Source organism: Pseudorca crassidens, chromosome 14, assembly GCF_039906515.1.
Source record: "Pseudorca crassidens isolate mPseCra1 chromosome 14, mPseCra1.hap1, whole genome shotgun sequence".
Taxonomy (NCBI): domain Eukaryota; kingdom Metazoa; phylum Chordata; class Mammalia; order Artiodactyla; family Delphinidae; genus Pseudorca; species Pseudorca crassidens.
The window spans coordinates 15693122-15718740 of record NC_090309.1 but is presented as its reverse complement, the minus strand read 5'-3'; the positions used below and the strand labels follow the sequence as shown (position 1 = coordinate 15718740).

At 37.0% G+C, this 25619-nt stretch overlaps 1 protein-coding gene across 1 annotated transcript in view; it reads left to right on the top strand.

The window, feature by feature from the left end:
• The window catches only part of DNAH6 (dynein axonemal heavy chain 6), a 291954-nt gene that overhangs the window by 63206 nt on the left and 203129 nt on the right, over positions 1–25619 (top strand). Inside the window, exons 11-15 of the mRNA XM_067703886.1 lie at positions 2740–2940; positions 11380–11500; positions 15246–15397; positions 17089–17241; positions 21018–21269. Coding sequence (XP_067559987.1) covers positions 2740–2940; positions 11380–11500; positions 15246–15397; positions 17089–17241; positions 21018–21269 — 879 coding nt within the window. The remainder of the gene's footprint in view (positions 1–2739; positions 2941–11379; positions 11501–15245; positions 15398–17088; positions 17242–21017; positions 21270–25619) is intronic.

The window sequence follows — 25619 nt, the reverse complement described above, 5'->3', positions numbered from 1 at the left end:
TCTCTAGATTCTAGTCTTGACTTTACTCCTATGGGGAAACCACTTACCTCTCTGGGGTTCAGTTTATGCGTCTGTGAGATGAGGAGGCAGATGAGTTTTAAGGTTGCTTCCCCTTCCAGCAGTCTGTGACCCCGTAATTTATCAGATCATCAGGCTATTTTAGGTTATTTACAAGGACAAGCAGACTGCTGAGTTCCCTGTGGTTGGACCTTCATTCAGGACCTCCCACTCAGAGAGGCACTGGGCTCTCATGTCCCTTCTGGGCCAGAAGGCTCTTGGCCTTCACGTGGAAGGCAAAGGTTTCTGTGCAGCAGATGATGCAAGAAAGCTCTCTCCAGCAAGCAGCTGGTTATTCTCCTTAAGCTCCAAGTGACAAGCCTTGAAAACCTTAACATTCTCTGTATTTCCTGTTGTAGGGTCCAACTCCCCACAGGGGTGTTTTTAATTCCTACCCATGAAGTCATAGGCCAAGCATGTTCATGTGTTCACACCACACATAAGATTTTGCTTCATGTAATCCCAAATTAGCCAAGGGCAGTATAAACTGCCATGAGTGGATCACTCATCAATTTTCTATTTTTTCTTGCTCTGATTTTGGTCATTAGTCTTAACATTTCAAACACACATACACACATACAGCTTCGTCTAAAGGAAAATTATATACCTAAATCTTGACATCTGACATTGTTTTTTCTTGGGTTAACTATGGTTTCCTAATACTTGATCCAACATACATTTTCCACTTCTTTTCTTTCCTATTGTGTTTGACAGACCTCCCGTGGCATATGACTCTATTTACTGCTCCCGCCTCTGGAAACAGACTCCCCCTTGGTTTAATTTCTCATGGTTTTACTCCTGTGCCAACATTTTTTCCTTTTCAGTACGCTACCTTGGAGTCACTTTTTTTGTCTGACCTTTGACTGTTGCGATCCTGAAAGGCTCCCTCTTCTTCACATTTTATATGTTCCTCTGGGGGCTTGTGTCCGTGCCTGTTGTTCCAACTACCACTTCTAGAATGGTGACTTTAAATAAATATTTCCATCGTGTACTTTTCTTCTAGACTTCAGACTTGGAGCCATCTGGAAATCTCCACAATTAACTCCAACTCACCAAAATAAATTGAACTTATCAACTTCTTCCAAAACTTGCTCCTCCTTCCATATCTCCATTTCAATGAAAGGCAGTATCCGCATGCCCAAACCAGCAATCCAGGAGTCATCCTAGATCCTCCCTTACCTCTTTGAGATCAAGTCCTGTGTGTTGACCTTAACTGCACCTCCCCTTGATGGGAACCTCATCACCTCTTACCTGGCCTGCTGTGATAGTCTCTTCTGATAGTCTCTGTGATAGTCTCTGCCTGCCCCTCTTCTTTCTAATCCATTTTCTACATTGCTGACTACAAGATTGTTTCATAGGCAAATCTGATCATGTCACTTAAAATTAAATTTCTTCATTGTCTATAGGATGCTCTGTGAGATGTTGATAGGCATTCTAGGAGAAAAGGGTTTGTGATATGCATTTGCACATTAACAAGTATGGAAAATCCTGTTTTGTAGATCCAGAGGAAAATCCTGTTTAACCTAAGGTTTCTTCCCAAACTTATGTGACATTGGGACCCTTTTAACTCAGGGTAGTCCATGGTCACAATCTGGGGAATGCCAGACCACCGGCTAACACTGGAACCCAGCATCACTCACAGGGCCTTTCAAGAAGGGGCCGACTGCATCATGACTGCATTTTTCCACACTGACACTTATGCTCCAGCACCCAGACCTGCCAGCCCCCCTTGGGCCTCTCACACACAATGACTTACAAGGACTGTACTCCCATCTTGTATACTTGACAAGCTCCTGCTCGTCTTTTAAGACTCTTCTCAAGAAGTACCTTTATATCATTTAGTTATATATTATTATAAATTAATTCGTGCTCATGAAACTTCAAAGACATATAAAAAGATTATTAAAATCATCTGTAATACCATGTGTTGGAAATAGAAACAACCTTTTAACATTTTTATACTTTTTTTCCAATCTTGTTTTAGTACATACTGATATACCAACACACCTAACTTACCATGAGATTTTACACACACATTTTTAAAATGGGATGTTATACACCAGTTTCATCCTGCTCTTTTTTTTTAACTTAAGATTACATTATAAGCTTTTTCCCATGTCACTAATCAATCTTTGAAGAGATGCCTAATTTCCATTCATATAAATATACCATAACTTAACCATTCTATTTTTGAACACTAAGGTATTTTTTCTAATTAGTTTTTATTATAATTAATGCTTCAGTGACTGCCCTTCCACATGAATCATTGTTTACCTAACTAATTTTTTCTCTTAGGATTGATATCTAGGATGGAAATTACTGCTCAAAGAATATGAACTTTTAACCCACCTTTTGAACTTTCCCTGATTCTCTTAGGCATACTTTGGCCTTCCTTCCCTTATGACTTTTCTGTGTTTTGCTCATATTTCAGATGAATGTAATATATTTATCTTAATGTGTTGCAACTTTTTGCTTATCTACCTCTCTTTCAATTAGAATACATATTTCCTGAAGACAGGGGCTGTGTCTTCTGATTTGTCATATATTCAGAGTCAACGCCAGTACCTGGCATTGTTGAATGAGTTATTCTTATTTATTTTAGCAGTTTAGAAAATTCAAAACTTTTTATAAATATAACCATGTGTGTGTTTACATTTATGTTTGTGCTTTTCTCTCCAACAGCATGGTATTTCAGGCGCAATTAACCATTTCCAAAACACTGTGTTATCAGTTCCTAATCTTGTGCCTGATTCATATTTTGATGCTTTTACCAGCCCTTACATTAACAACAAATTGGAAGAAAAAACTTGTGGATTTGGTCCAAGCTTATCAGCAGTGTTTGATGATGATAAGAATTTTCACACAATTATCTTTCAAATAAAGGTACACTTTCTTTTACTAAAACTATTTTTATAATATTTTTGATTTTTAAGAAACTGGGTAACATATTTTCTTCCTGTCTTATCTTTAGATTAAATGCTACTTAATCTCTAAATGCTAAAGTGATTTTTTTTAAGTCCTGGTAGATTAGAGCACTGATTATAAGAAAGAGACTTAAAAGTACAAGCTATTCAAGATGGTATCACTTTTTTGGGGGGGGGGGAAATAAGGTTAAAAAGGAGGAAGAGACATTATCTGAACACTGGGTGGTACAGGGAAAATAGAGCAACTGGTGAAAATGTAAGGCCCTGCAAGACAAAAAGAACCAGAAAACCAGAATACACCCAACTCTTTCCCCACAACCAAAAACTAAAATAAAATAATCTGCACATTGCTCTACTGACAAAACAGAATGCCCTTGAATTATAAATTTTGTAAATCACTCAAATCCATGAGCTGAAGAAATTAAAATATATTAAATACCTGAGAAGGTACTATAAGGGGAAAATAGAAAGTGAAAATTAAAATATTCCTTCTCTTCCCTCCCATAAAACATGAAACAAAGGCTGCACTATAAACTAAAGTAAATAGCCTCAATATTAAATCAAAAAAATTCAAAATTTAAAATAAAAATGGAACTTTTTTAAAAAAGACAAAATATCTCAGAAATCAAGACTAAATTGCATCATGCCGGAGAGAATAACCTGAATGAAAATGTGATAATTAGTATAAAGACAGGAAAACAATCAAGAGAATGAAAATAAGCTAGAGATAGAAGTAAAAATGGTCAGAGAGAAAATAATTGAAATAGAAAACAGGCAAAGAAGAAATAACATACATATAATTGGAGTGTCTGAAGGAGAAAAACAAAACAAAGGGTAGAACAAACACATAACTATAGTCCAAGAAAAGAAAATGTGAATCTATATATTGAAAGGGCCCACAGAGTGCCTTGGAAAATTGACCTAGAAAAATCAACTCTGAGATACATCCTTTTAAAACTATTAGCTTTTAAAGCTAAAGAAAAATCCCTCCAGGTCTCACAGCACAATAAAAATAACTTACAAAAGTAAGAGAATTAGACTAGCATCAGGCTTCTCAAAAACAACGTATAAAGAAAGGCAATGATGGAACGGCATTTTTAATGAAACTCAAGAGCAGATAATGCGAATCAATAATTTTTATCTAACCAAGCTAGTCCTTCAAATATCAAGGCTATAGAAAAATAGTTTTAAAAAGGCAAGGGCCTAGGGTTTTTGGTGCTGATCAGGATTTTTTATGAAATTGGGATGAGTTTCATCCAACCAAGAGATAACTTGGCAAAAGGACTGATCTTCCTATTTCTGGATCCACATGTAAGGAGCTTGGAAGTTGCCACTCTATTCTAACAAGTAAAAAGCTGAACACACTGACTGAACAGACTGCTATAGGATCTGTAATAGAGGGGAGGACACAGGGGAAACCACAGCCCTCAAGATTGTAGAGACAGAGAGATGAAGACGGGAGTCATGGCTTCTGAGAGCAGAGACTATGAGCAGAAGCCTCAGTGAGAACCAGTGCCAGACAGGAAAACCTGAACTGTAACTGATGAATTGCAGGAGGCTCAGTGTGAACAACTCGGAGAGTTAAAAATCTCCGGGGACCCAGTTATAGGGAACCCCCACATTATTATGAAATTTACCTGCAAGAACTCAACCAGATTCTCACAGTAAATATTAGAGAAAAATTCTCTCATGCTTCCAGCAGGGAGAGGGGAAAAGGAATAATTTGAAATATGTCAGAGCACCCTCTTCTCAACAAGGCCTACCCTCAGAGGAAACTAGTTAACCAGAACCTAATTTGCTAATGTATTATTTGATCCTAACTTACCTGGGAGAGGGGAAATACACAACTCCAGCCCACTCTAGCCATCTGTCCCACCTAAGGAGAGAGAAAAAATAAGTGAGAAATATTTATGAAGTTCACAGTTCAGAAGCATTGGCTCACTAAAAGACTGAGACCTAATCAAAGGACTATAGAATATATCCCCTCCGCTGACACATACCATCCCCTTACTAAGGACCTATTAACAGCAGTTCCTTTTACCAAATACATCATGTCCAATTATCAAAAAAAAAAGTTACAAGGCACATTAATAAGGGGAAAAAATTAGAAGACAGAGCAAGTATCAGACCCAGACATGGCAGGGATATTGGAAATATCAGACCCAGAATTTAAAACAACTATGATTAATATGCTGAGGGCTCCAATGGATAAGATAAACAGCATGAAAGAACAGATGGGCAATGTAAGCAGAGAGATGGAAATCCTAAGAAATAACCAAAAAGAAGTGCTAGAGGTAAAAAACAAAACATAACAGAAATGAATAATGCCTTTGATGAGCTTATTAGTAGACTAGACACAGCTGAGGAAAGAATCTCTGAGCCATAGAATATATCAATAGAGTCCTGAAAACCAAAAAGCAAAGAGAACAAAGACTGAAAAAAACACAACAGACTATCCAAGAACTCTGTAGGACAACTTCAAAAGGTGTAACATATGTGTAATGGGAATACTGTATGATTCCAGCTATATGACATTCTGAAAAAGGCAAAAACATGGAGACAGTAAAAAGGTCAGTGGTTACCAGGGGGTTGAGGGTGGGGAAGTGAAGAGGCAAAACACTGATTTTTAGGACAGTGGAAACACTCTGTATAATTCCATAATGATGGATAAATGTCATTATATATTTGTCCAAACCCATAGAATGTTCCATACCAAGAGTGAACCATAATGTAAACAATGGATTTTGGGTGATTATGATGTGTCAGTGTAGGCTCATCAATTGTAACAAATATACCACCCTGGTAGGGGACGTTTAGTCTTTCTTTAGAAAGACTGAAAATGAAGTGGTGCTCAGTGGTGTAGAGACAAATGTAAACAATAAGAAAGCAAGATTTGTGATCCTATGAGTCAGGGCTATAAATTTCTATGCACCACATATATATACAGGAAACACTTGCAAAAGGCAAAGAGTTGCAATGAGACACAAATGGAACATAAATAGAAACACTGTGAATAGAAGACTTTAACATGCAACTCTCATCATAAGGCAGGTCAAGTAGGAGAAAAATAAATAAGGGTATAGAAGTCCTAACTAACATAATCAATGACAAATAACAAGGAAATAGCCATCTAAACAGGAAAAAAAAATGAGGGATTGCCTTGCAGACATTTATCCAAATAAATTTGAAAACCTAGATTAAATAGATAGTATTTTTAGGGAAACATGGTAATCTAAATCAACCACATTAAAAATAAAAAGCTTACCAAGCTCCACAGAAGAAATAGAGGAAGTTATCAAAGAAATACCTTGTAAAAAGCACCAGGCCCAGATGGTTTCACAAGGGAATTTTATCAACTCTCCAAAGACCAGATATTCACAATAGCACATAAATTGTTCTAGAATACTGAAAATGCTTGGTGGAAAAAACTTCATTGTTATAACAACAAAGCAGGTAATATATAATATTTAGGAGTAAACCTAATAAGAAATGTTTTAAAAAACCTATATAAGGATATCTTTTTAAGTTTTCTTAAAGGCTTCTGGAAGACACAAAAATAGACTTAAAGAAATATTCTTAGATGGAATGACTCAACATAATAGATATCTGTTGTCCCTAGGTTAATCTATAAATTTAACACAATGCCAATAAAAATACTAATAAGCTTTATCATAGAGCATAAGTTTATAGTAAAGCCTATATGTAATAATAGACATGCATAGAAGCTAAGAAAACCCTAAAAAAGAAAAGCTATTTGGGATATTATTCTTACCAAGTATTAAATATAAACTCTATAACTAAAAGATTGTGGTATTGGCTATCAGACCAGTGGAACAGAATAGAAAATCCAGAAATACACCTAAGTACACATGAAAATTTATTAAATAAAAAACATGGTATTTCAGATCACTGAGATATATTTGGACGTTTTCATAAATAGTGCTGGGATAACTGATTAGCCTTTGGTACAAAGTTAAAGTTAGATACATATCTCACATTGTATATAAAAATAACTGGATCAGAGATCTAAAAATTTATTTAAATCATACAAGTTCTAGAAGAAAACATGGGTGAATTCTTCTATAATCTTGTTCATAAAGAAAGGTTATCTAGCTATGACTCAAAATCCAGATGCAATAATGGCACAAATTGATAAATTTGATGGTATAAAGTTTTTTAAAACTTTTCAAGGCAAAAAAATATATAAACAAAGTAAAAATACAATTACAAACTGGGAGAATCTATTTGCAGCATACAAATCACAGCTAAGGGCTAATATTTTTATACATGAAGAACTCTTGCCAATGGGGAGCAGGGAGGAGACAAAAACTCGGTAGAAAAATGGTCAAAACATATGATAGAAAACTCACCAAAAACAAGAACCTAGACACATGAAAACATATTCTACCTCATAAGAGAAATGCAAATGGAAACAAAATTGAGGTAGCATTTCTCAACTATCAGATTAGCAAAATTCAAAAGTATGACAACACATTCCATTGGCTAGCTTATGGATAAACAAATGCTCTTCACACTTTGCCTTTGAGAATGCAAATAATGGAGAATTTTACAATATATAACAAAACTACATGTTATGTATTTACCATTTGATCCAGCAATTCCACCTTTAAATATGTACCCAGAAGATGCATGACCAGCAATACAAAAGTACATATGCACTAGATTTTGTTAACATTATTATTTTTATAAAATATCAGAAACTCCCAAAATACATAGGATGAACTATGGTACATTTACACAGAGGAGGACTATGCAGCTGAACAAAATAATACGGAAAATATCTACCAACTAATATGGAGCGATTTCCAGGATACATTGTTAGGTGAAAAAAGCAAAGTAGAAAAGAATATCTATAGTGTGCTACTTTTTATGTCAGAAAATAGGGAGGGAGACGAGATAAACCAGAAACTAAGGAAATTTGTTACCTAGAGGAGACAGTGGGAATGGTGTAGACAGGATGGTGGGTATGGAGTAGAAAAGATGGGAAGAGTCACGCTTAGTTCTGAGTATACTTTTTAATATAGCACTTAAAAATCAATAAGAATGGGGAAACAAAACCGTAAAATAGAATACAATGAAAACAAAAGAACTAGACTATATTTCAAATGAATAACATAACCACACTGCAAGGAAGGGGAAAAAAACTAAACCAAGTAACTTTTAAACACACTATTTTGCCCATATACCCTAAGCTAAAGACCACTATAACTATAATAAATATTGAATTCCACTTAGTCTGTTTTTCATAGTGGTATTAGTGTGTTAGCAATTCTGAAATGACTTTCTGTGTATTCTGAAGCTAAGCAAATAACTAAATATTGTGGCTAATGAAATGAGGTTATTCATCCCCATCCAAATATGGAAGAGGAAAAGCCAGAATGGTGTTATATTGGAACTGGAGTTATGAACTCATGATCTTTAATTGATCGATAGAAAGAGCACTATGTATAGGGTTTTGTGTATATATGTATTTATGTGAGGTGTTTGTGTGTATCCTAGATCTGCTTGCTGAGATGACCTAGAAGCAGTGACATCCTAGTAACAATGAGCATATTTGGTGTCCACACATTGTTTTCTGTATATCATTCCAAATCAAAAGGAACCAAATCTCTTTGGAGAAATGGCTTACTCAAAACCTGGGGCAGGGAAAGTACAAGAACAGCCCAGAGCATATTGTTGAACCAAAAAATAACAAGGTGCCTAAGGAGTAATGGCGACATGCAGAAAAAATTAAAAAGCCAACTTGAAGGATCTCCCTGGGACAATTTGACCTTTAAAATAAGTAATGATTATAACAGTCTTTGAATAAAATGAGAATACATGAGTCCATTTTGTGAATGAAGGAATGGAGTGAGAATGGAAAGCTCTTCCTTACAGTAAAATGCCAATTAGTAAACGTAGAAGGAAAACATAAGGAAAAATCACTGCTGTAGAAATAGGCAAGAATCTCTAATTCATACTAGAACGAGTATGCAAAGATATGATGAGGAAAAGGATATTGTCTCAAAGCGTTTCTGCATAGAATATTTATTGATTTAAAGAGAGAAAATAGTAAGTTTGCAGTAACGAAACCTCACAGACAGCACCTTAACTAACATGTTAACATCACCAGTAATGGGACAAATGAACATTCTGTGTCTTTTGACACTATTCACAGGGAACATACATCACTTATGTAGTATTATTGCCAAAAATGTATAACTGAATGTAAGCATTAGGAAGTATAACATACACACACAGGAGATACTTTTCGAAAATGTTAAAGGTCACGAAAGACAAAGATTGAGAAATTGTTCAGATTAAAGGACACTGCAGAGATGTGGCAAGATACAATACAAGAAATACATGATACGATACAAGATACAAGATTCAATACATGATCCTGGATAGGACAGTGGACCAGGAAAAAAAGGTTTTTTATTTTGTTATGAAAGACATTATTGGGACAAATGGCCAAATTTGTATAAGATCTGTAATTGATAATAGTATTAATATCAATGCTAATTTCCTGATTTAGGTCATTATACTATGGTTCTATAAGAAAATATCCTTGTGTTTATTAAACAAACCCTGAAATATTTAGGGGTAAAAATGTCTGTGTCTGCAACTTTCTTCCAAATGGTTCAGGGTAAAATAATATAGAGAAAGAGAATGATAAAACAAATGTGATATATTGTTAAAAATTAGGGAATTTCAGTGGTGATATATGGAATTCTTTGTACTATTCCAGCAAATTTCCTGTGAGGTTTAAAATCATATTTTGAACATGTTGGTGGAGCTTTCCATTTACAGACCTCCCGTTGTGTTTCTAATACCTGCATGATCATGTATCAGAGACTATTAAATCTGCTCAAAGGAGATATACTTTTTTTTTTTTTTTTGCTGTGGGGAAAAGGATGTTCTTTTTTATTATTAATTTTTATTGGAGTATAGTTGCTTTACAACGTTGTGTTAGTTTCTGCTATACAGCAAAGTGAATCAGTTATACGTATACATATATCTACGCTTTTTTAGATTTCCTTCTCATTTAGGTCACCCCAGAGCATTAAGTAGAGTTCCCTGTGCTATGCAGTAGGTTCTCATTAGTTATCTATTTTATACATAGTACTGTACATATGTCAGTCCCAATCTTCCAATTCATCCCACTGCCCCTTCCCCCCTTGGTAACCATAAGTTTGTTCTCTACATCTGTGACTCTATTTCTGCTTTGCACATAAGCTCATCTCTACCATTTTTATTGATTCCACATATAAGCAATATTATATCATATTTATTTCTCTTTTTCTGATTTACTTCACTCTGTATGACAGTCTCTAGGTCCATCCATGTCACTGCAAATGGCACTATTTCATTCCTTTTTATGGCTGAGTAATATTCCATTGTATATATGTAGCACATCTTCTCAAAGGAGACATACTCTGACATAATTTCTTCCCCTCAATTTTTAATGTAAATAAATAAACAGCAGAAATATTCTGGAAGATTACATAAGAACCTATTAAAAGGAAATAAATGAACAAGTAACTAAGCCATCCAGGGTGTGTGCTATTGTTTGTAATGAAACTTTCTACTGCTACCCACTATCCCTAAAGCAAGAGTCTGAATCCATAAAGCAATAACCTAGCACTGATGTGTTGGGAATGAGCAATTCCATTGATCATCTCTAGTTTTCCTTGGGACAAATTGCAGTCATTTGCAAGAAGTCTCGGTAGGAAATGTAAGGGAAGGCAATTGAGTGCAGCCAGGGAATAATGGACCAAGACCAACAACAAACTGATCCTAACTGCTGTTCATAGGCATTGAACTATGATAACATGTATTGACATGGGTATTGTAGGAAAAACTGTGGGGAAGTGGAGGTTGGAGCCAAGGTTAAAGTGAGGGGAAGGAAAGAATTTTATTAGGGCAAATTATGAAGACATTTTGGAATAGGAGACTTGACAGCACAGAGAAGTTAATAATGAGATTAGGCAAGTAATTTTGTAACTATGCTAAATGATTTTGCCCTTGCTCAAAAACACTAACCAAGATACAAAATTTGCAGTTTGGAAAATAAATAGACATTGTCTCTTACCATATATTTACTAGTGATGTATAAGTTCACCATGAAGCTAAAAATATTACAGGTGTGCCTCCTTTCAATCATAAGGAACAATTCTTTGAAAGTCAGATCTGAATGTGTATTTTTTTTTTTTAGTTTCATAAGAGAATACATTAATTGCTTCTTGTCATCCAGGATGGTATCTTTCCTCACTTACGTATCCTCAGGTCAAAGCATAGTGTTGGGCACAGAGAAGGCATCTGTGTTTGTTCAGTTTTATTGAATTGAATTCTGCTCAGGAAAAATATAGTTTGTCTGTTTTTTTATAACATTTAGGAAACCATACAGGCAGCATTTGAATCTGCTCAATTATATGCAGCTACGTTTGAAAAGTTTCAGATATTCTTCAAGGAAAATGAAAGTCTTGATTTACAAGCTCTTAAACTTCAAGAACCTGGTAAGTTTTCTGTTTGTCCTTACTAATTATGTTTGACAGGTATATCAAGGTTTATCATTGTGTATGTTTCTGTTTGGTGGTGTATGGTGACAGAAATGGTAGCCCCAAAGCGTTGGCCTGACAAAATGCAAGAATTTATTCATTTCTAGATTATTTGCTGTAGAGCCACTTTTTTTTTCTTTAGGTTTACTGTTACTGTTTTATTTCAGAATATTATGGGAAAGAATTCCTCCCCAAAAGCTTATCTTTTAGTGTCAAGTTGTACCAGTGCTAAGGTTATATAGCCTTTACATGGGAAGGAGTCAAAAGGAATGTTTACCTCTCAGATTCCTTTAAAAAATGTTTACATAGTGCAACATGTGTCTCAGGAATTCAAGTTACTCTATTTCTGTGGCCATATTGTAACCTGGTGGGTATGAATCCACAACTCTTAGTCATGAGATCAGTTCCAAAGGGAAATTATTTTATTAAACTCGTTATCTTCAACAAAAGGAAATAAAATACAATATCCAAGTGAAATTTCCGGCAAGAAAGTTCCCAAATGTTTACAAAAATTAAGTATATATTATTCATTATTACCATTTAAAAATGTGAAGCATATCATTCATATTCTTTTTTTATTTCATGAACTGGCTTTATTCCTTTATTTTCTTATGCACAAAAATGATTACTCTGATACTTTGCCTCACAAAGCAACACTGATTTTTTCTGTAAATTTTTATGCTTTTGTTTCAACCCATTCTTTTTATTATGCTGAAGTATTTTAAAGTAAATTAGACTTGCCATCCCTAAATGAAATATTTCAATATTCATCTTTAAAAAACATGTCCCTACAGAACCAAATTAATATTATCACACCTAATAAAAAAACCAAGAATTCCTTAATATCAACATTTAGTCCCTATTCAGAATCCCCCAAATAAAGCAGTTTGCAGCTAGTTTGACCCAGTATCTAGTCCAAGAGCAGGCACTATACTCACTTGTTATGTCCCTTAAGTTTTTAAAATCTGAAACAGACCCTTTATTTCAAGACACTGACTTGCTCAAGAAACCGAAGTGGGGTCTTACTTTAGAAAACAAATTAGACAAGTTCATTTCTACTGTTCTTCACCAACACTGTCACACTGAGACTTAGTGTGTGTTGAACTGAAGGGAACTGACAGGGACACAATGGCACCAGGGTGGCAGTAAGGTGTGGAACCTGGCATTTCAGCACATGGAGTAGGCCTAATCCAAATAACCAGTTCTAATCCCCTAGATCTTCTACTCATAACCTTGAGCCAAGGCCTCCTAGTATCCTGTCACCTTGTTCCTCACACTGGATAACTTTACTCCCTCACCAACCACTCATCTGGATGAGGCCACCAAGCTCCCAGGTTGCCCTTCTTCTAGTCCTGCCTTGGCTTGTCAATTCTATCCAATCCTGGAACCAGGGTCTCATAGGTATCAGCTGTTTGTTTTCTGGGACTCTGGAGTGCATTGGTCTGGACCCCTAAACGTTGTGTTCCTCCTTTTGTAGGAACTCCCTGGTACTTCCTAAACCTCGTACCCAACTGTTAGCCAGAGGTTAATAGAATGTAACTTTGCCCCTTGGATACCATGCCATGCCTGTTATCATATTCCCTCAAACTATTCTAACACTGCCTAGCACATATTATAGACACTTAACATATGTCTGTTTAACCAAACTTTTAGCCACACTGACCTCTGTCTAGCCCCAGAAGATGATCAGGGGACAGACTCTGGCTTCCTGAACTAATCAGCCATATCTCACCCCTGAATTTCTATAAATGTCAGTGTTTACTAATAATTTCTATACTTCCTGAGCACTTATGATAGATCCTGTGCTAAGTGATTTTCAGGCATCTCATCTAATCCTCATAATTCTATGAGGCGAGTATTCTCATTTTACAAATAAGGAAGTGAAAATATATAGAGATAAGGTAACTTCAAGTTTACACAGCTAGTCAGTGGTTTAGAAATCGTTTTCTCTGACTTGAAAGTTTGTGTGCTTAACTATTGTACAAACTGCCTCTCCTCTATCTCATAAAGAGAGAACTCTTCTATCAGCTTTACTCTTTTGTTTCCCTTTGAACATGGCTATATATGACCATGGCCAAGTCATTTAACCTCGAATGATCTAAATTTCTTCATGTATGAAATGAAAGTATTGGACCAAATTGGTGTTTCCCAAGCTAGTATTCCTTGAACCACTATTCTGAAGGATATTACATGATACCATGAAAAAATGAAAAAGACTCTGTGTTCAAGTAAGTTTGGAAAATACTTGACCAATCCACATTATACAGGTTTCCTTACCAGAAGTCTTCTCAGATCATTTGATATACTTATTTTGTCAGTTCTCAAAAATACACACATCAGGGCTTCCCTGGTGCGTAATGGTTGAGAGTATGCCTGCCAATGCAGGGGACATGGGTTCGTGCCCCGGTCCGGGAAGATCCCACATGCCGCGGAGCGGCTGGGCCCGTGAGCCATGGCCGCTGAGCGTGCACGTCTGGAACCTGTGCTCCGCAACGGGAGAGGCCACAACAGTGAGAGGCCCAAGTACAGCTAAAAAAAAATAAAATAAAAAATACACACATCAAAACCTTCTGAAATGAGTAGGACAGATAACTGTCATTCCTTTTTTGTATCACGAGGAAGCCGAAGCTCAGGAAGATCGACTTTGGGTAAGTAACTTACCCAAAGCCACAGATGGGTTAAAGACTTGAGCCTAGGTCTTCTAACACTTTGTCTGATTTGTCCTTTTTTAAAAAAATATTTATTTTATTTTATTTAGTTATTTGGTTGCACCGGGTCTTAGTTGTGGTTCATGGGCTCTTTAGCTGTGGCATGTGAACTCAGTTGCGTCATACATTTGGGATCTAGTTCCCTGACCAGGGATTGAACCCAGGCTCCCTGCATTGGGAGTGAGGAGTCTTAACCCCTGCGCCACCAGGGAAGTCCCTGTTGTGTTCTTTATACTGTGTCAAACTCTCCCTTGTATCCAGGAGAGAAGATGATATGAATAAAGGCAAGAATCAACACCCTTTTCTCTTTGGGATGGTAGAGGGGAGGATTAGAGAAGGAAAACAAGAAGCAGTAAGGAAATCAATCTGACTCAAGCAGAGAGAGTAATTGGAAATAAAGTTAACTAAATATTTAAAGGCCGAGAGGTACAGGATTTTGAAAGATGAGTAAAGTAGTTTAGTATTATATGTGTATTAGTAAGAGCTGTTTTTGACCAAGAGTATGATAAAAGTGTATTTAAGGTAATCAGGCTTCCACTGGTTTGGAAAAGGGAGAAAATGGCGATGGGAATATTATCAACATTCAACTTCAATATATGGAAGACACAAATTGACAAAGCCTTAGCCTCGATGAATGTTTACTTTGAGTTACCATGTGGGAGAACCCTTAGATTAAGCCAACTTCAAACCAACCTGACTCTAGAATCTAATCCATTCTAAACCAGATCCTCTAATACAATTACAAGTTATTTTCATGTGCCATTTTTAACAGGAGCCAGAGAACATATTTACATTATTAAATATTAGTTTCAAGAATAAAACATAAAGCATTATGAATTAACATTTTAAAGTTACACAAGGTCCTCTACATATGGATAATACATTATAAATATGTATGTAAATTTATTAATGCAATGATTTTTAATATATCTTTATAATGATCCTTTAAAATCTCATACATATGTTTTATGCTTTATGTGAATTACTTTACCTAGATGTTAAGTTCTTTAGTGAACAACTGGAAAAATATCACAGACAGCACAAGGACGCAGTAGCTCTAAGATGCACCAGGAATGTAGGATTGCTGCTCATTGACACTACGCAACTAAAAGAAAAACTAATTCCATCACCTTTGCGATGCTTGGAGGTAACTATGAACTAAGAAAGTTTTAAATTATGGTCTCTACAACTATTTTATGATTTTTCTCTTGCAAATAACCTATCTTTATTTTCCAGTATTGCAAATATTTAAAATTAACGTTAGTCTATTGCGCATCCTTAATTTCTAGGAAAAGTCCCATATTCTTCTTTCTGTCCCAAGCACAGTCAGCTTTCGGGTGAGGAGACAGCAGCCCTCAGACTAGCCTCTTACACCCATTCCTTTTTCCTTTGTTGGAGCATTTCAAGACTTGCTACAGAAGAGACACCACTGTAACAGCTCAGGATCCTAGTGGGAATGCTGGTTGATTCTAGGATACTGAGATCAAGTTTAGGAGATCATTTCCTGATCTGAAGCTGTCCCTAAAGATCTGATTATATTTTGGTGAGTTGTAGAGCTGAGGAAACTTGATTGCTTCTGCAATAACTTACAGGTCTTCCTTTAGAGTCATATATACTGTCAAATACCTCCAGAGAGATAATGGTGTAGAACAGAGATTGTCAAACTACAACCCACAGGACCAGTCCAGCCTGCCACCTGTTGTGTACGTACGGTTTTACTAGAACACACCCATGACAGTTGGCTTATGTATTGCCTATGGTTGCTTTCTCACTACAAGGGCAGAGCTGAGTAGTTGTGACAGAGACCATATGTCCTGAAAATCTAAAATATTTACTATTTGGCCCTTATAGAAAACTTCTGCTGACCCCTCGTGCAGATGAAAGAAGACAGAGCCCTGTCTAAAAGGCTGCAGGCCTGAGTGCTAGTATCTATTCTGTCACTAATTCGTTGTATGGCATTGGGCTTTCTTCTAGAGCTTTGCTGCTTCATTTGCTGCAAAAGAAAAAATATATAGAATTCAATTTCAGCAAACATTTCTGAGCACTAAGAGCACTACTATATACCAAGCCAAGGAACACTCAACTCAAACTGGCTTCAGCAATCAGAAAATGTATGGGCTATGCATCTAAAAAGTCCAGAGAGTGGATGGCCACCAGGGAGGTGTAATCTAGTGACTCAGTAGTAGTTTTAGTCATTCTCTATACCAAGCCTTCTGATGTGCCAGCTTCAACCTAAAGCTCACATGCCTTCACATTTCTCAAATGGCTGTCAAAAGCTCCATAGGCTAATTATTTCCTTGTTCATGTCCAGGGAGAGAGAACATGAGAGATCTCTCATCCTTAAACAAAAGTCTTGTGTTTCTACTTAACTGGATCAGCTAAGGTCAGAGGTTCGCCCTAATCCGATCACATGAGCCAAAGGAAGCCATGTTCATATTTGCCTTATGACTGATCAGACTCCGTCTTTGTTTCTAAAGGGGAGATCAGTTTCCTCCAAACCACATAACTACCACCCAACAGGAAAGAAGTGGAGTTGATGCTGGGGAGGGCACCACAATGTTCACTATACAGGGCAAAGCAGCAGAAAGGGCACTTACAAAAGATCAGAGCATTTAGGCAAACTTTTTAATAAGTTGTGCAATCCAGCTTGTTCTAGAAATTATCTTCAAAACTAGCCCTTCCTATTGGTTCAATGTGAAAAACACCAGCCCCTTCACATATACTGCTGCTTCCAATACCTGCCGACTTAACAGCCATTCAATTAGAATTTATCTAAAATATATAATAAAATGGAAATACTCAAGTAGTTATGATTCACAGTTCCTTTTTCTTTCCTAGGTGCTAAATTATATGCTTCCTCGTCTAAGCAAGAAAAAAGTGGATGCCCTTGTCTCTGAGGCACAAGATGCAGAATATAAACTTGAATTTGTCCCAACTACCACCATAGAATATGTTAACAACTTACTATTTCTTGATGAAATTCAGGAAAGGGTGAGTTGATTCTTACATAACTCACTATTCCAGATCTTGTGGTGAGTAAGGAAGGCAAGTAGGAGAAATTGAGGGACTGAAGATCAGGAAACAGCTGTCAGAATATCAAAAACACTTTCAGGCAAAGTAAGTATATGCCTTACATCACAGTAGTAATGACAGCTAACATTGATCAAACTCGTACTACTAGCCGGGAATGCATTACATTTTCTACATACATTACATTTTTGATCCTTGCGAAAACTTAAGAAGTATAAAGAATTTTTATTCTCATTCTGCAGATGAGGAAACAGGGACAAAACTAGGTTATGCTGTCCAAGATCACAGAACTTTTTGTAGTGGAGCCGGAATTTACACTTGGGTCTCTGACTGCAAAGCCAATGCTCTCAACCCCAGTTTATTGCAATTCTTATTTGTGATAGATGATAATAGAATTGTAAACTTGATATTAGTCATAATGGAAGTCTTGATCCTCCTTAACCTATATTTGCATAATAGTCAGGAACCTTCCAATTAGAAATAAAAGAAACCCAACTTTAGCTTAAACAGGGAGGCGGGACAGGGAGACAACAGCAGATACGGGGACTCAAGTAACACAAATGCTGGGGTCCGCTCTCTCCCTCCCTCCCTCCCTCTCTCTCTCTGTCTCTCTCTGTCTCTCTGTCTCTCTCTCATACACACACACACACACACACACACACACACACACTCACTCACTCCTTTGTCTCCCTTATTTCTCTCTCTCCGAAAACGTGGTTTCCTCCTCCCATCTTTCCCCTGTGGCACGCAATCTAGCATTTAGTTTCAATAGTCAGGTTTTTCAGTCACACCAGTTGGCATTTAAAATAGAGTTAAATCATTTTCTTAAATATCTGGAAATTGAAGATATGTTACAAATTTAAAAATACAACCTGAAATGTGAAATAAGTCATTAACAACAATAATCTGTTGGATAATGTTATATATTGTTAACAGAATTAATAGTAAAGGCTATTTCATGTACCTATAAAAGTAAAAATTTTGTTTCTCATTTCAAGAAACAACACCTTCTCAAATGTGATGATCTCAAGATGATTGTGGTTTTCCCTCAAGTCTACTTATACATCATCCCAGGAGGCTAAAGATGCCCAGCATTTATTATTATCTGCAGTCAGAAAGACTGTCAAATAACCAAAACCCAGTTGAGGTTTAGCCCTACCTTAGGACAAAATGTGGACCCTATTTAAGGAGGAAGGAATATTCCATGGAACACACTCCACCCACACCCACACCAAGAATGTGACTAGGCTTAGGAACTTACCAGAGCCAGGAATAAGAAGGCTGTGGGAAACCCAGGTGATCCTCTCTCCTCTCTGCATCTCTCTGAGGGTCTGCTTTGCTCCTTTACCTCTGCAAACACATTCCTCCTGCTGTTTCATCCTCAGCAGCACACGTGGCCACCAGCACCTCCCAGGTCACATGTTGCAAGTCTAGTGGGCCACCGAGAAAGAGAATCTCTCTCCTCTGATATCAATTCTAAATGTTTAATGAATGGATTCAGCCCCCACCCTTACCCTGATCCTGTTGTATAAACTGTGGAAGGAAGGATCATGTAGCAGGGGGTAGACTGCTCTCTCTCTGGTTCCAGAACAGGAGAGTCGATGTGCCATATGCAGAAACCCAGACTGTGTCCCGTCTCCATAAGGTTGTCTGTGCATGGCTGGGTGGTGTGTTGGGGAAGCAGCCTTTCTTAGGAAAATGCTCTGCACACACAGACAGCTTTTCTTTGGAACCTAATCCATTAGTTCCAAAAACGTTGTAAGCACTCACTTAGCAGGACACAAGGATGACAACAATGAGTAGACTTGCTTTCAAGGACCTCAGAGTCCTTGAAATGAATGAATGACAGCAGATAACTCTTATACAATGGATAAAGGTACAAGATACTGTTGTGGGCAGGGTGGTGGTGGAGCAGAGGGAGGGTGCAGTCATTCCTATGAGTTACAGAAGGCTTTGTGGAGGTTGGGGCATTTAAGCTTTGTCCTAAAGTCCATCTATTCAGGTAGGCATTCCAGGAAGAGGGAAATTTGCATGCACAGACCTGAGGCAACGTGGCAAGAACAGGATATGGCAGTTGGTATGCTATGTAGAAGGGGTGTTTGGTGGAGAAAGCTGATGAACCATAGCTAAAGTAGTATTTCCAAGGATAGGAGAGAAGGAATGGATTCTAGTGATATTAAGTAAGTAGAATTGAAAGGACTTGGTGGGCAACTGAATGAGGGGACAGCAAAAGAAATTTGAGATAACTCTTAGACACCCTTTTACAGTGAATGGGTAGACCACCAGCCAGCATAGGTAGGGCAGGCCACATAATCACTGTCTGACCAAACATTTTTGAGAGTGAAAGAGGCACCATTAATCATCATGCCAGGACAATACCTTGGTGTAAACCAAGACACTCCCAGAGAAAACAGGACATATGCTTACTCCACGTACCAGAAATCCAGGAAGGTGAGCAGATTTTGGTTGTCAGACTTAGTTCTATTTGTAACTTATTGAAGATGTTAGACACTTTTGGTTGAAAGTAACAAAAACTCACATAGTTAGCTTGGAAAAATGAGAAGAATTATTCTAAGTTTGCAGGGATATCTTTTGGAATCCAAAGGTATGGATAGAGCGTAGCCTTTAAAAAGGGCAGGAACTAGGGACTAGAGCAGCATAGGGAAACCAAAAAGACCTCTCTTTCCATCTCGCATCTCTGCTCCTCTCTAGAACAGTGGTTCTCAAAGGGTGTTCCCGACACCAGCTGCATCAGTGTCACTGGAGAACTTGCATATTCTCAGGCCTCACCCTGGACCTTCTGAATCAGAAACTCTCAGGAGGGGTTCAACAATCTTTGCTTTACCAAACTTGCCAGGGCGATTGGGATGCAGCTAAAGGTTGAGAACCATCTCTCTAAAGCCTCTCTGCAGTTTTCATTTCCTGTTTAGGACATGCTTTGTTACCCCATGGAAGCAAATAGCCTCCGCCAACAGCTGCACCCTAACTCTTCCCAAGTTCAAGAGAGAGATCACACTAAGCTGGTTTCACTAGGTCCCAATTTGACTCTCCCTGGTTCAGCTTGTGGCCAGGAGGTGGGTCAAGTTGTAGAACATGGATACTTGCTCTATAATCTTGTGGCAGAGTGGCAGGGAGGAGGGTTCCCCAAAAACTGGGGAGTCCTTGCCAAAAATGTAGTAAAGGCACTGTCCACTGAAGGAAGGGCATCAAAGCAAAGATGTTTAGTAGTCAGTAATAAAGGTTTCAGAAGCCTTTATTAAAGGGTAGTGTGAGTCTCACCATAGATCAGGGTTCTGAATCTATGGGTACATGGTCCACACACCTCAGGGGCTGCCCTGGGACAGTCACTGCTCAACACACAGGCCTGGAATGTCAGATGTTACAGCTGGGCATCCTCACAGCACCTGTTGTCTCTGAAAACTTCAAATATTGGCACTGTTTAATCTACTAGAGAACAAAACAGAGAGACAAAACTAAACACCTATAACAGTAATACTAACTATGCTCAGCTCTGAAAAACTTACCTCCTGGGCCTTATTACCTGCATCGTAGCAATGACTGTATTTGCCACCCAGCAGGCTCCAGCCAGTTTGATCTGCATTAAACGCACCCCTCTGTGTGCTGGCTCTTCACAGCGTGATATTTCCGATGCACAGCAGCTGTCTCCTATCAGACAATCTTAACGGGTATAACAAGGACTCTGATTTATTTAACGAGCAGCTAATGTTTCTGTTTAGATTGAAAGCCTTGAAGATGAAGGGAATGTAGTGGTTCAGATGTACAAGCTGATTGAACAATATCAGGTTCCCACACCTCCCGAAGACTTTGCTGTTTTTGTCACTATGAAGCCATCCATTGTTGCTGTTCGGAATGCCATTGATAAATCCGTGGGTGACAGAGAAACAAAGATTAAGCAATTTTGTGTGCATCTGGGCAGAGATCTTGAGGATCTAAGCAATGAAGTGAATGAAATAAAGCTGCTAGCACAGGTAAGCTGAAGCAGGATTTAAAAATCTGTGTAAAGGCTGACTATTCCATTTTAATAAACCATTTAGAAAGCATATTTCATTTTAATCTGGTTTAACTTTTGTTTTTTTATGGCTTAATTCTCTGAGCTGCTATTGAAAACTGAAAGTGTTTCTGAACCTCTCTTAGATACCGAATAAATTCTAGGCCATTGCAACTAAAGCATGTATGCAATATTGAATTCTCCTTCTGCTGGTTTCTATTTATTATTATGAAATGAGTGTTTTTATAACCTGTTAGCATATTTTATAGTTATTGTGACAATTTTAGGGTTTGCTTAGCCGCATATTAGAAAATTCCCCCTTAGAAAGAGGTAGAGTATAAATTGATAAATGATAAAGAAGAATGTTTGATTAACTTGCATCAATTTTCCTATACAAAAGATGCAAGAGGAATTATTTTAAGAACTTAGACTAGACATCCGGATGATTCTTTTTTTTTAATTTTTAAATTTTATTTTATTTATTTTTTATACAGCAGGTTCTTATTAGTTATCTATTTTATACATATTAGTGTACACATGTCAATCCCAATCTCCCAATTAATCCGACCACCCTGCCACCAATTTCCCCCCTTGGTGTCCATACGTTTGTTCTCTACATCTGTGTCTATTTCTGCCTTGCAAACCATTTCATCTGTACCATTTTTCTAGATTCCACATAAATGCGTTAATATACGCTATTTGTTTTTCTCTTTCTGACTTACTTCACTCTGTATGACAATCTCTAGGTCCATCCACACCTCTACAAATGACCCAATTTTGTTCCTTTTTATGGCTGAGTAATATTCCATTGTATATATGTACCACATCTTCTTTATCCGTTTGTCTGTCGATGGGCATTTAGGTTGCTTCCATGAGCTGGCTATTGTAAATAGTGCTGCAATGAATATTGTGGTGCATGTGTCTTTTGGAATTATGGTTTTCTCTGGGCATATGCCCAGTAATGGGATTGCTGGGTCATATGGTAATTCTATTTTTAATTTTTTAAGGAACCTCCATACTGTTCTCCATAATGGCTACATCAATTTACATTCCTGCCAAGAGTGCATGAGGGTTCCCTTTTCTCCATACGCTCTCCAGCATTTTTTCTTTGTAGATTTTCTGATGATTCCCATTCTAACCGGTGTGAGGTGATACCTCATTGTAGTTCTGATTTGCATTTCTCTAATAATTAGTGATGTTGAGCAGCTTTTCATGTGCCTCTTGGATCTGTATGTCTTCTTTGGAGAGATGTCTATTTAGGTCTTCTGCCCATTTTTTAATTGGGTTGTCTGTTTTTTGTAATATTGAGCCACATGAGCTGCTCATATAATTTGGAGATTAATCCTTTTCTGCTTTGTTTGCAAATATTTTCTCCCATTCTGAGGGTTATCTTTTCATCTTGTTTATAGTTTCCTTTGCTGTGCGAAAGCTTTTAAGTTTAATTAGGTCCCATTTCTTTATTTTTGTTTTTATTTCTGTTAGTCTAGGAGGTGGGTCAAAAAAGGTCTTGCTGTGATTTTTGTCAAAGAGTGTTCTTCCTATGTTTTCTTCTAAGAGTTTTATAGTGTCCAGTCTCACATTTAGGTCTCTAATCAAATTTGAGTTTATTTTTGTGTATGGTGTTAGGGAGTGTTCTAATTTCATTCTTTTACATGTAGCTGTCCAGTTTTCCTAGCAACACTTAATGAAGAGATGGTCTTTTCTCCGTTGTATATCCTTGCCTCCTTTGTCATAGATTAGTTGAACATAGGTGTGTGGGTTTCCCTCTGGGCTTTCTATCCTGTTCCATTGATCTATATTTCTGTTTGTGTGCCAGTACCATATTGTCTTGATTACTGTAGCTTTGTAGTACAGTCTGAAGTCCTCCAGCTCCTTTTTTTGCCCTCAAGATTGCTTTGGTTATTCAGGGTCTTTTGTGTCTCCATACAAATTTTAAGATTTTTTTGTTCTATTCTGTGAAAAATGCCATTGGTAGTTTGATAGGGATTACATTGAATCTGTAGATTGCTTTGGGTAGTATAGTCATTTTCATAATATTGATTCTTCCAATCCAAGAACATGGTATATCTCTCCATCTGTTTGTGTCATCTTTGATTTCTTTCATCAGTGTCATATAGTTTTTGGGTACAGGTCTTGACCTCCTTAGGTAGGTTTATCCTTAGGTATTTTATTCTTTTTGTTGCAATGGTGAATGGGATTGTTTCCTTAATTTCTCTTTCTGATCTTTCATTGTTAGTATATAGGAATGCAAGAGATTTCTGTGCATTAATTTGGTATCCTGCAACTTTACCAAATTCATTGATTAGCTCTAGTAATTTTCTGGTGGCATCTTTAGGATTATCTATGTATAGTATCATGTCATCTGCAAACAGTGATAGTTTTACTTTTTCTTTTCCAATTTGTATTCTTTTATTTCTTTTTCTTCTCTGATTGCCATGGCTAGGAATTCCAAAACTATCTTGAATAATAATAGCAACCGTGGACACTCTTGTCTTGTTCCTGGTCTTAGAGGAAATGCTTTAAGTTTTTCACCATTGAGAATGATGTTTGCTGTGGGTTTGTCATATATGGCCTTTATTATGTTGAGGAAGGTTCCCTCTGTTCCCACTTTCTGGAGAGTTTTTATCATAAATGGGTGTTGAATTTTGTCAAAAGCTTCTTCTACATCTATTGAGATGATCATATGGTTTTTATTCTTCAGTCTGTTAATATGATGTATCACATCGATTGATTTGCATATATTGAATCCCACTTGATCATGGTGTATGATTCTTTTAATGTGTTGTTGGATTCTGTTTGCTAGTATTTTGTTGAGGATTTTTGCATCTATATTCATCAGTGATATTGGTCTGTAATTTTTCTTTTTTTCTAGTATCTCTGTCTGGTTTTTGTATCAGGGTGATGGTGGCCTCGTAGAATGAGTTTGGGAGTTTTCCTTCTTCTGCAATATTTTGGAAGACTTTGAGAAGGATGGGTGTTAGCTCTTCTCTAAATGTTTGATAGAATTCACCTGTGAAGCCATCTGGTCCTGGACTTTTGTTTGTTGGAAGATTTTTATTCACAGTTTCAATTTCATTACTTGTGAATGGTCTGTTCATATTTTCTCTTTCTTCCTGGTTCAGTCTTGGAAGCTTATACCTTTCTAAGAATTTGTCCATTTCTTCCAGGTTGTCCATTTTATTAGCATAGAGTTGCTTGTAGTAGTCTCTTAGGATGCTTTGTATTTCTGTGGTGTCTGTTGTAACTTCTCCTTTTTCATTTCTAATTTTATTGATTTGATTCCTCTCCCTCTTTTTCTTGATGAGTATAGCTAATGGTTTATCAATTTTGTTTATCTTCTCAAAGAAGCTTTTAGTTTTATTGATCTTTGCTATTGTTTTCTCTGTTTCTATTTTATTTATTTCTGCTCTGATCTTTATGATTTCTTTCCTTCTAATAACTTTAGGTTTTGTTTGTTTTTCTTTCTCTCGTTCCTTTAGGTGTAAGGTTAGACTGTTTATTTGAGATTTTTCTTGTTTCTTGAGGTAGGAATGTATTGCTACAAACTTCCCTCTTAGACCTGCTTTTGCTGCATCCCATAGGTTTTAGATTGTCATGTTTTCGTTGTCATTTGTCTCTAGGTATTTTTTTATTTCCTCTTTGATTTCTTCAGTGATCTCTTGGTTATTTAGTAGTGTATCATTTAGCCTCCACGTGTTTGTGTTTTTTATGTGTTTTTCCTGTAATTGATTTCTAATCTCATAGCGTTGTGGTTGTAAAAGATGCTTGATATGATTTCAGTTTTCTTAAATTTACCAAGGCTTGATTTGTGACCCAAGATGTGATCTATCCTGGAGAATGTTCTATGAGCACTTGAGAAAAAATTGTATTCTGTTGTTTTTGGATGGAATGTCCTATAAATATCAATTAAGTCCATCTTGTTTAATGTGTCCTTTAAAGCTTGTGTTTCCTTATTTATTTTCATTTTTGATGATTTGTCCATTGGTGAAAGTGGGGTGTTAAAATCCCCTACTATTATTGTGCTACTGTCGATTTACCCTGTTATGTTATGTATTGAGGCGCTCCTATGTTGGCTGCATAAATATTTACAATTGTTATATCTTCTTCTTGGATTGATCCCTTGATCATTATGTAGTGTTCTTCCTTGTCTCTTATAATAGTCTTTATTTTAAAGTCTATTTTGTCTGATATGAGAATTGCTACCCCAGCTTTCTTTTGATTTCCCTTTGCATGGAATATCTTTTTCCATCCCCTCACTTTCAGTCTGTATGTGTCCCTAGGTCTGAAGTGGGTCTCTTGTAGACAGCATATATATGGGTCTTGTTTTTGT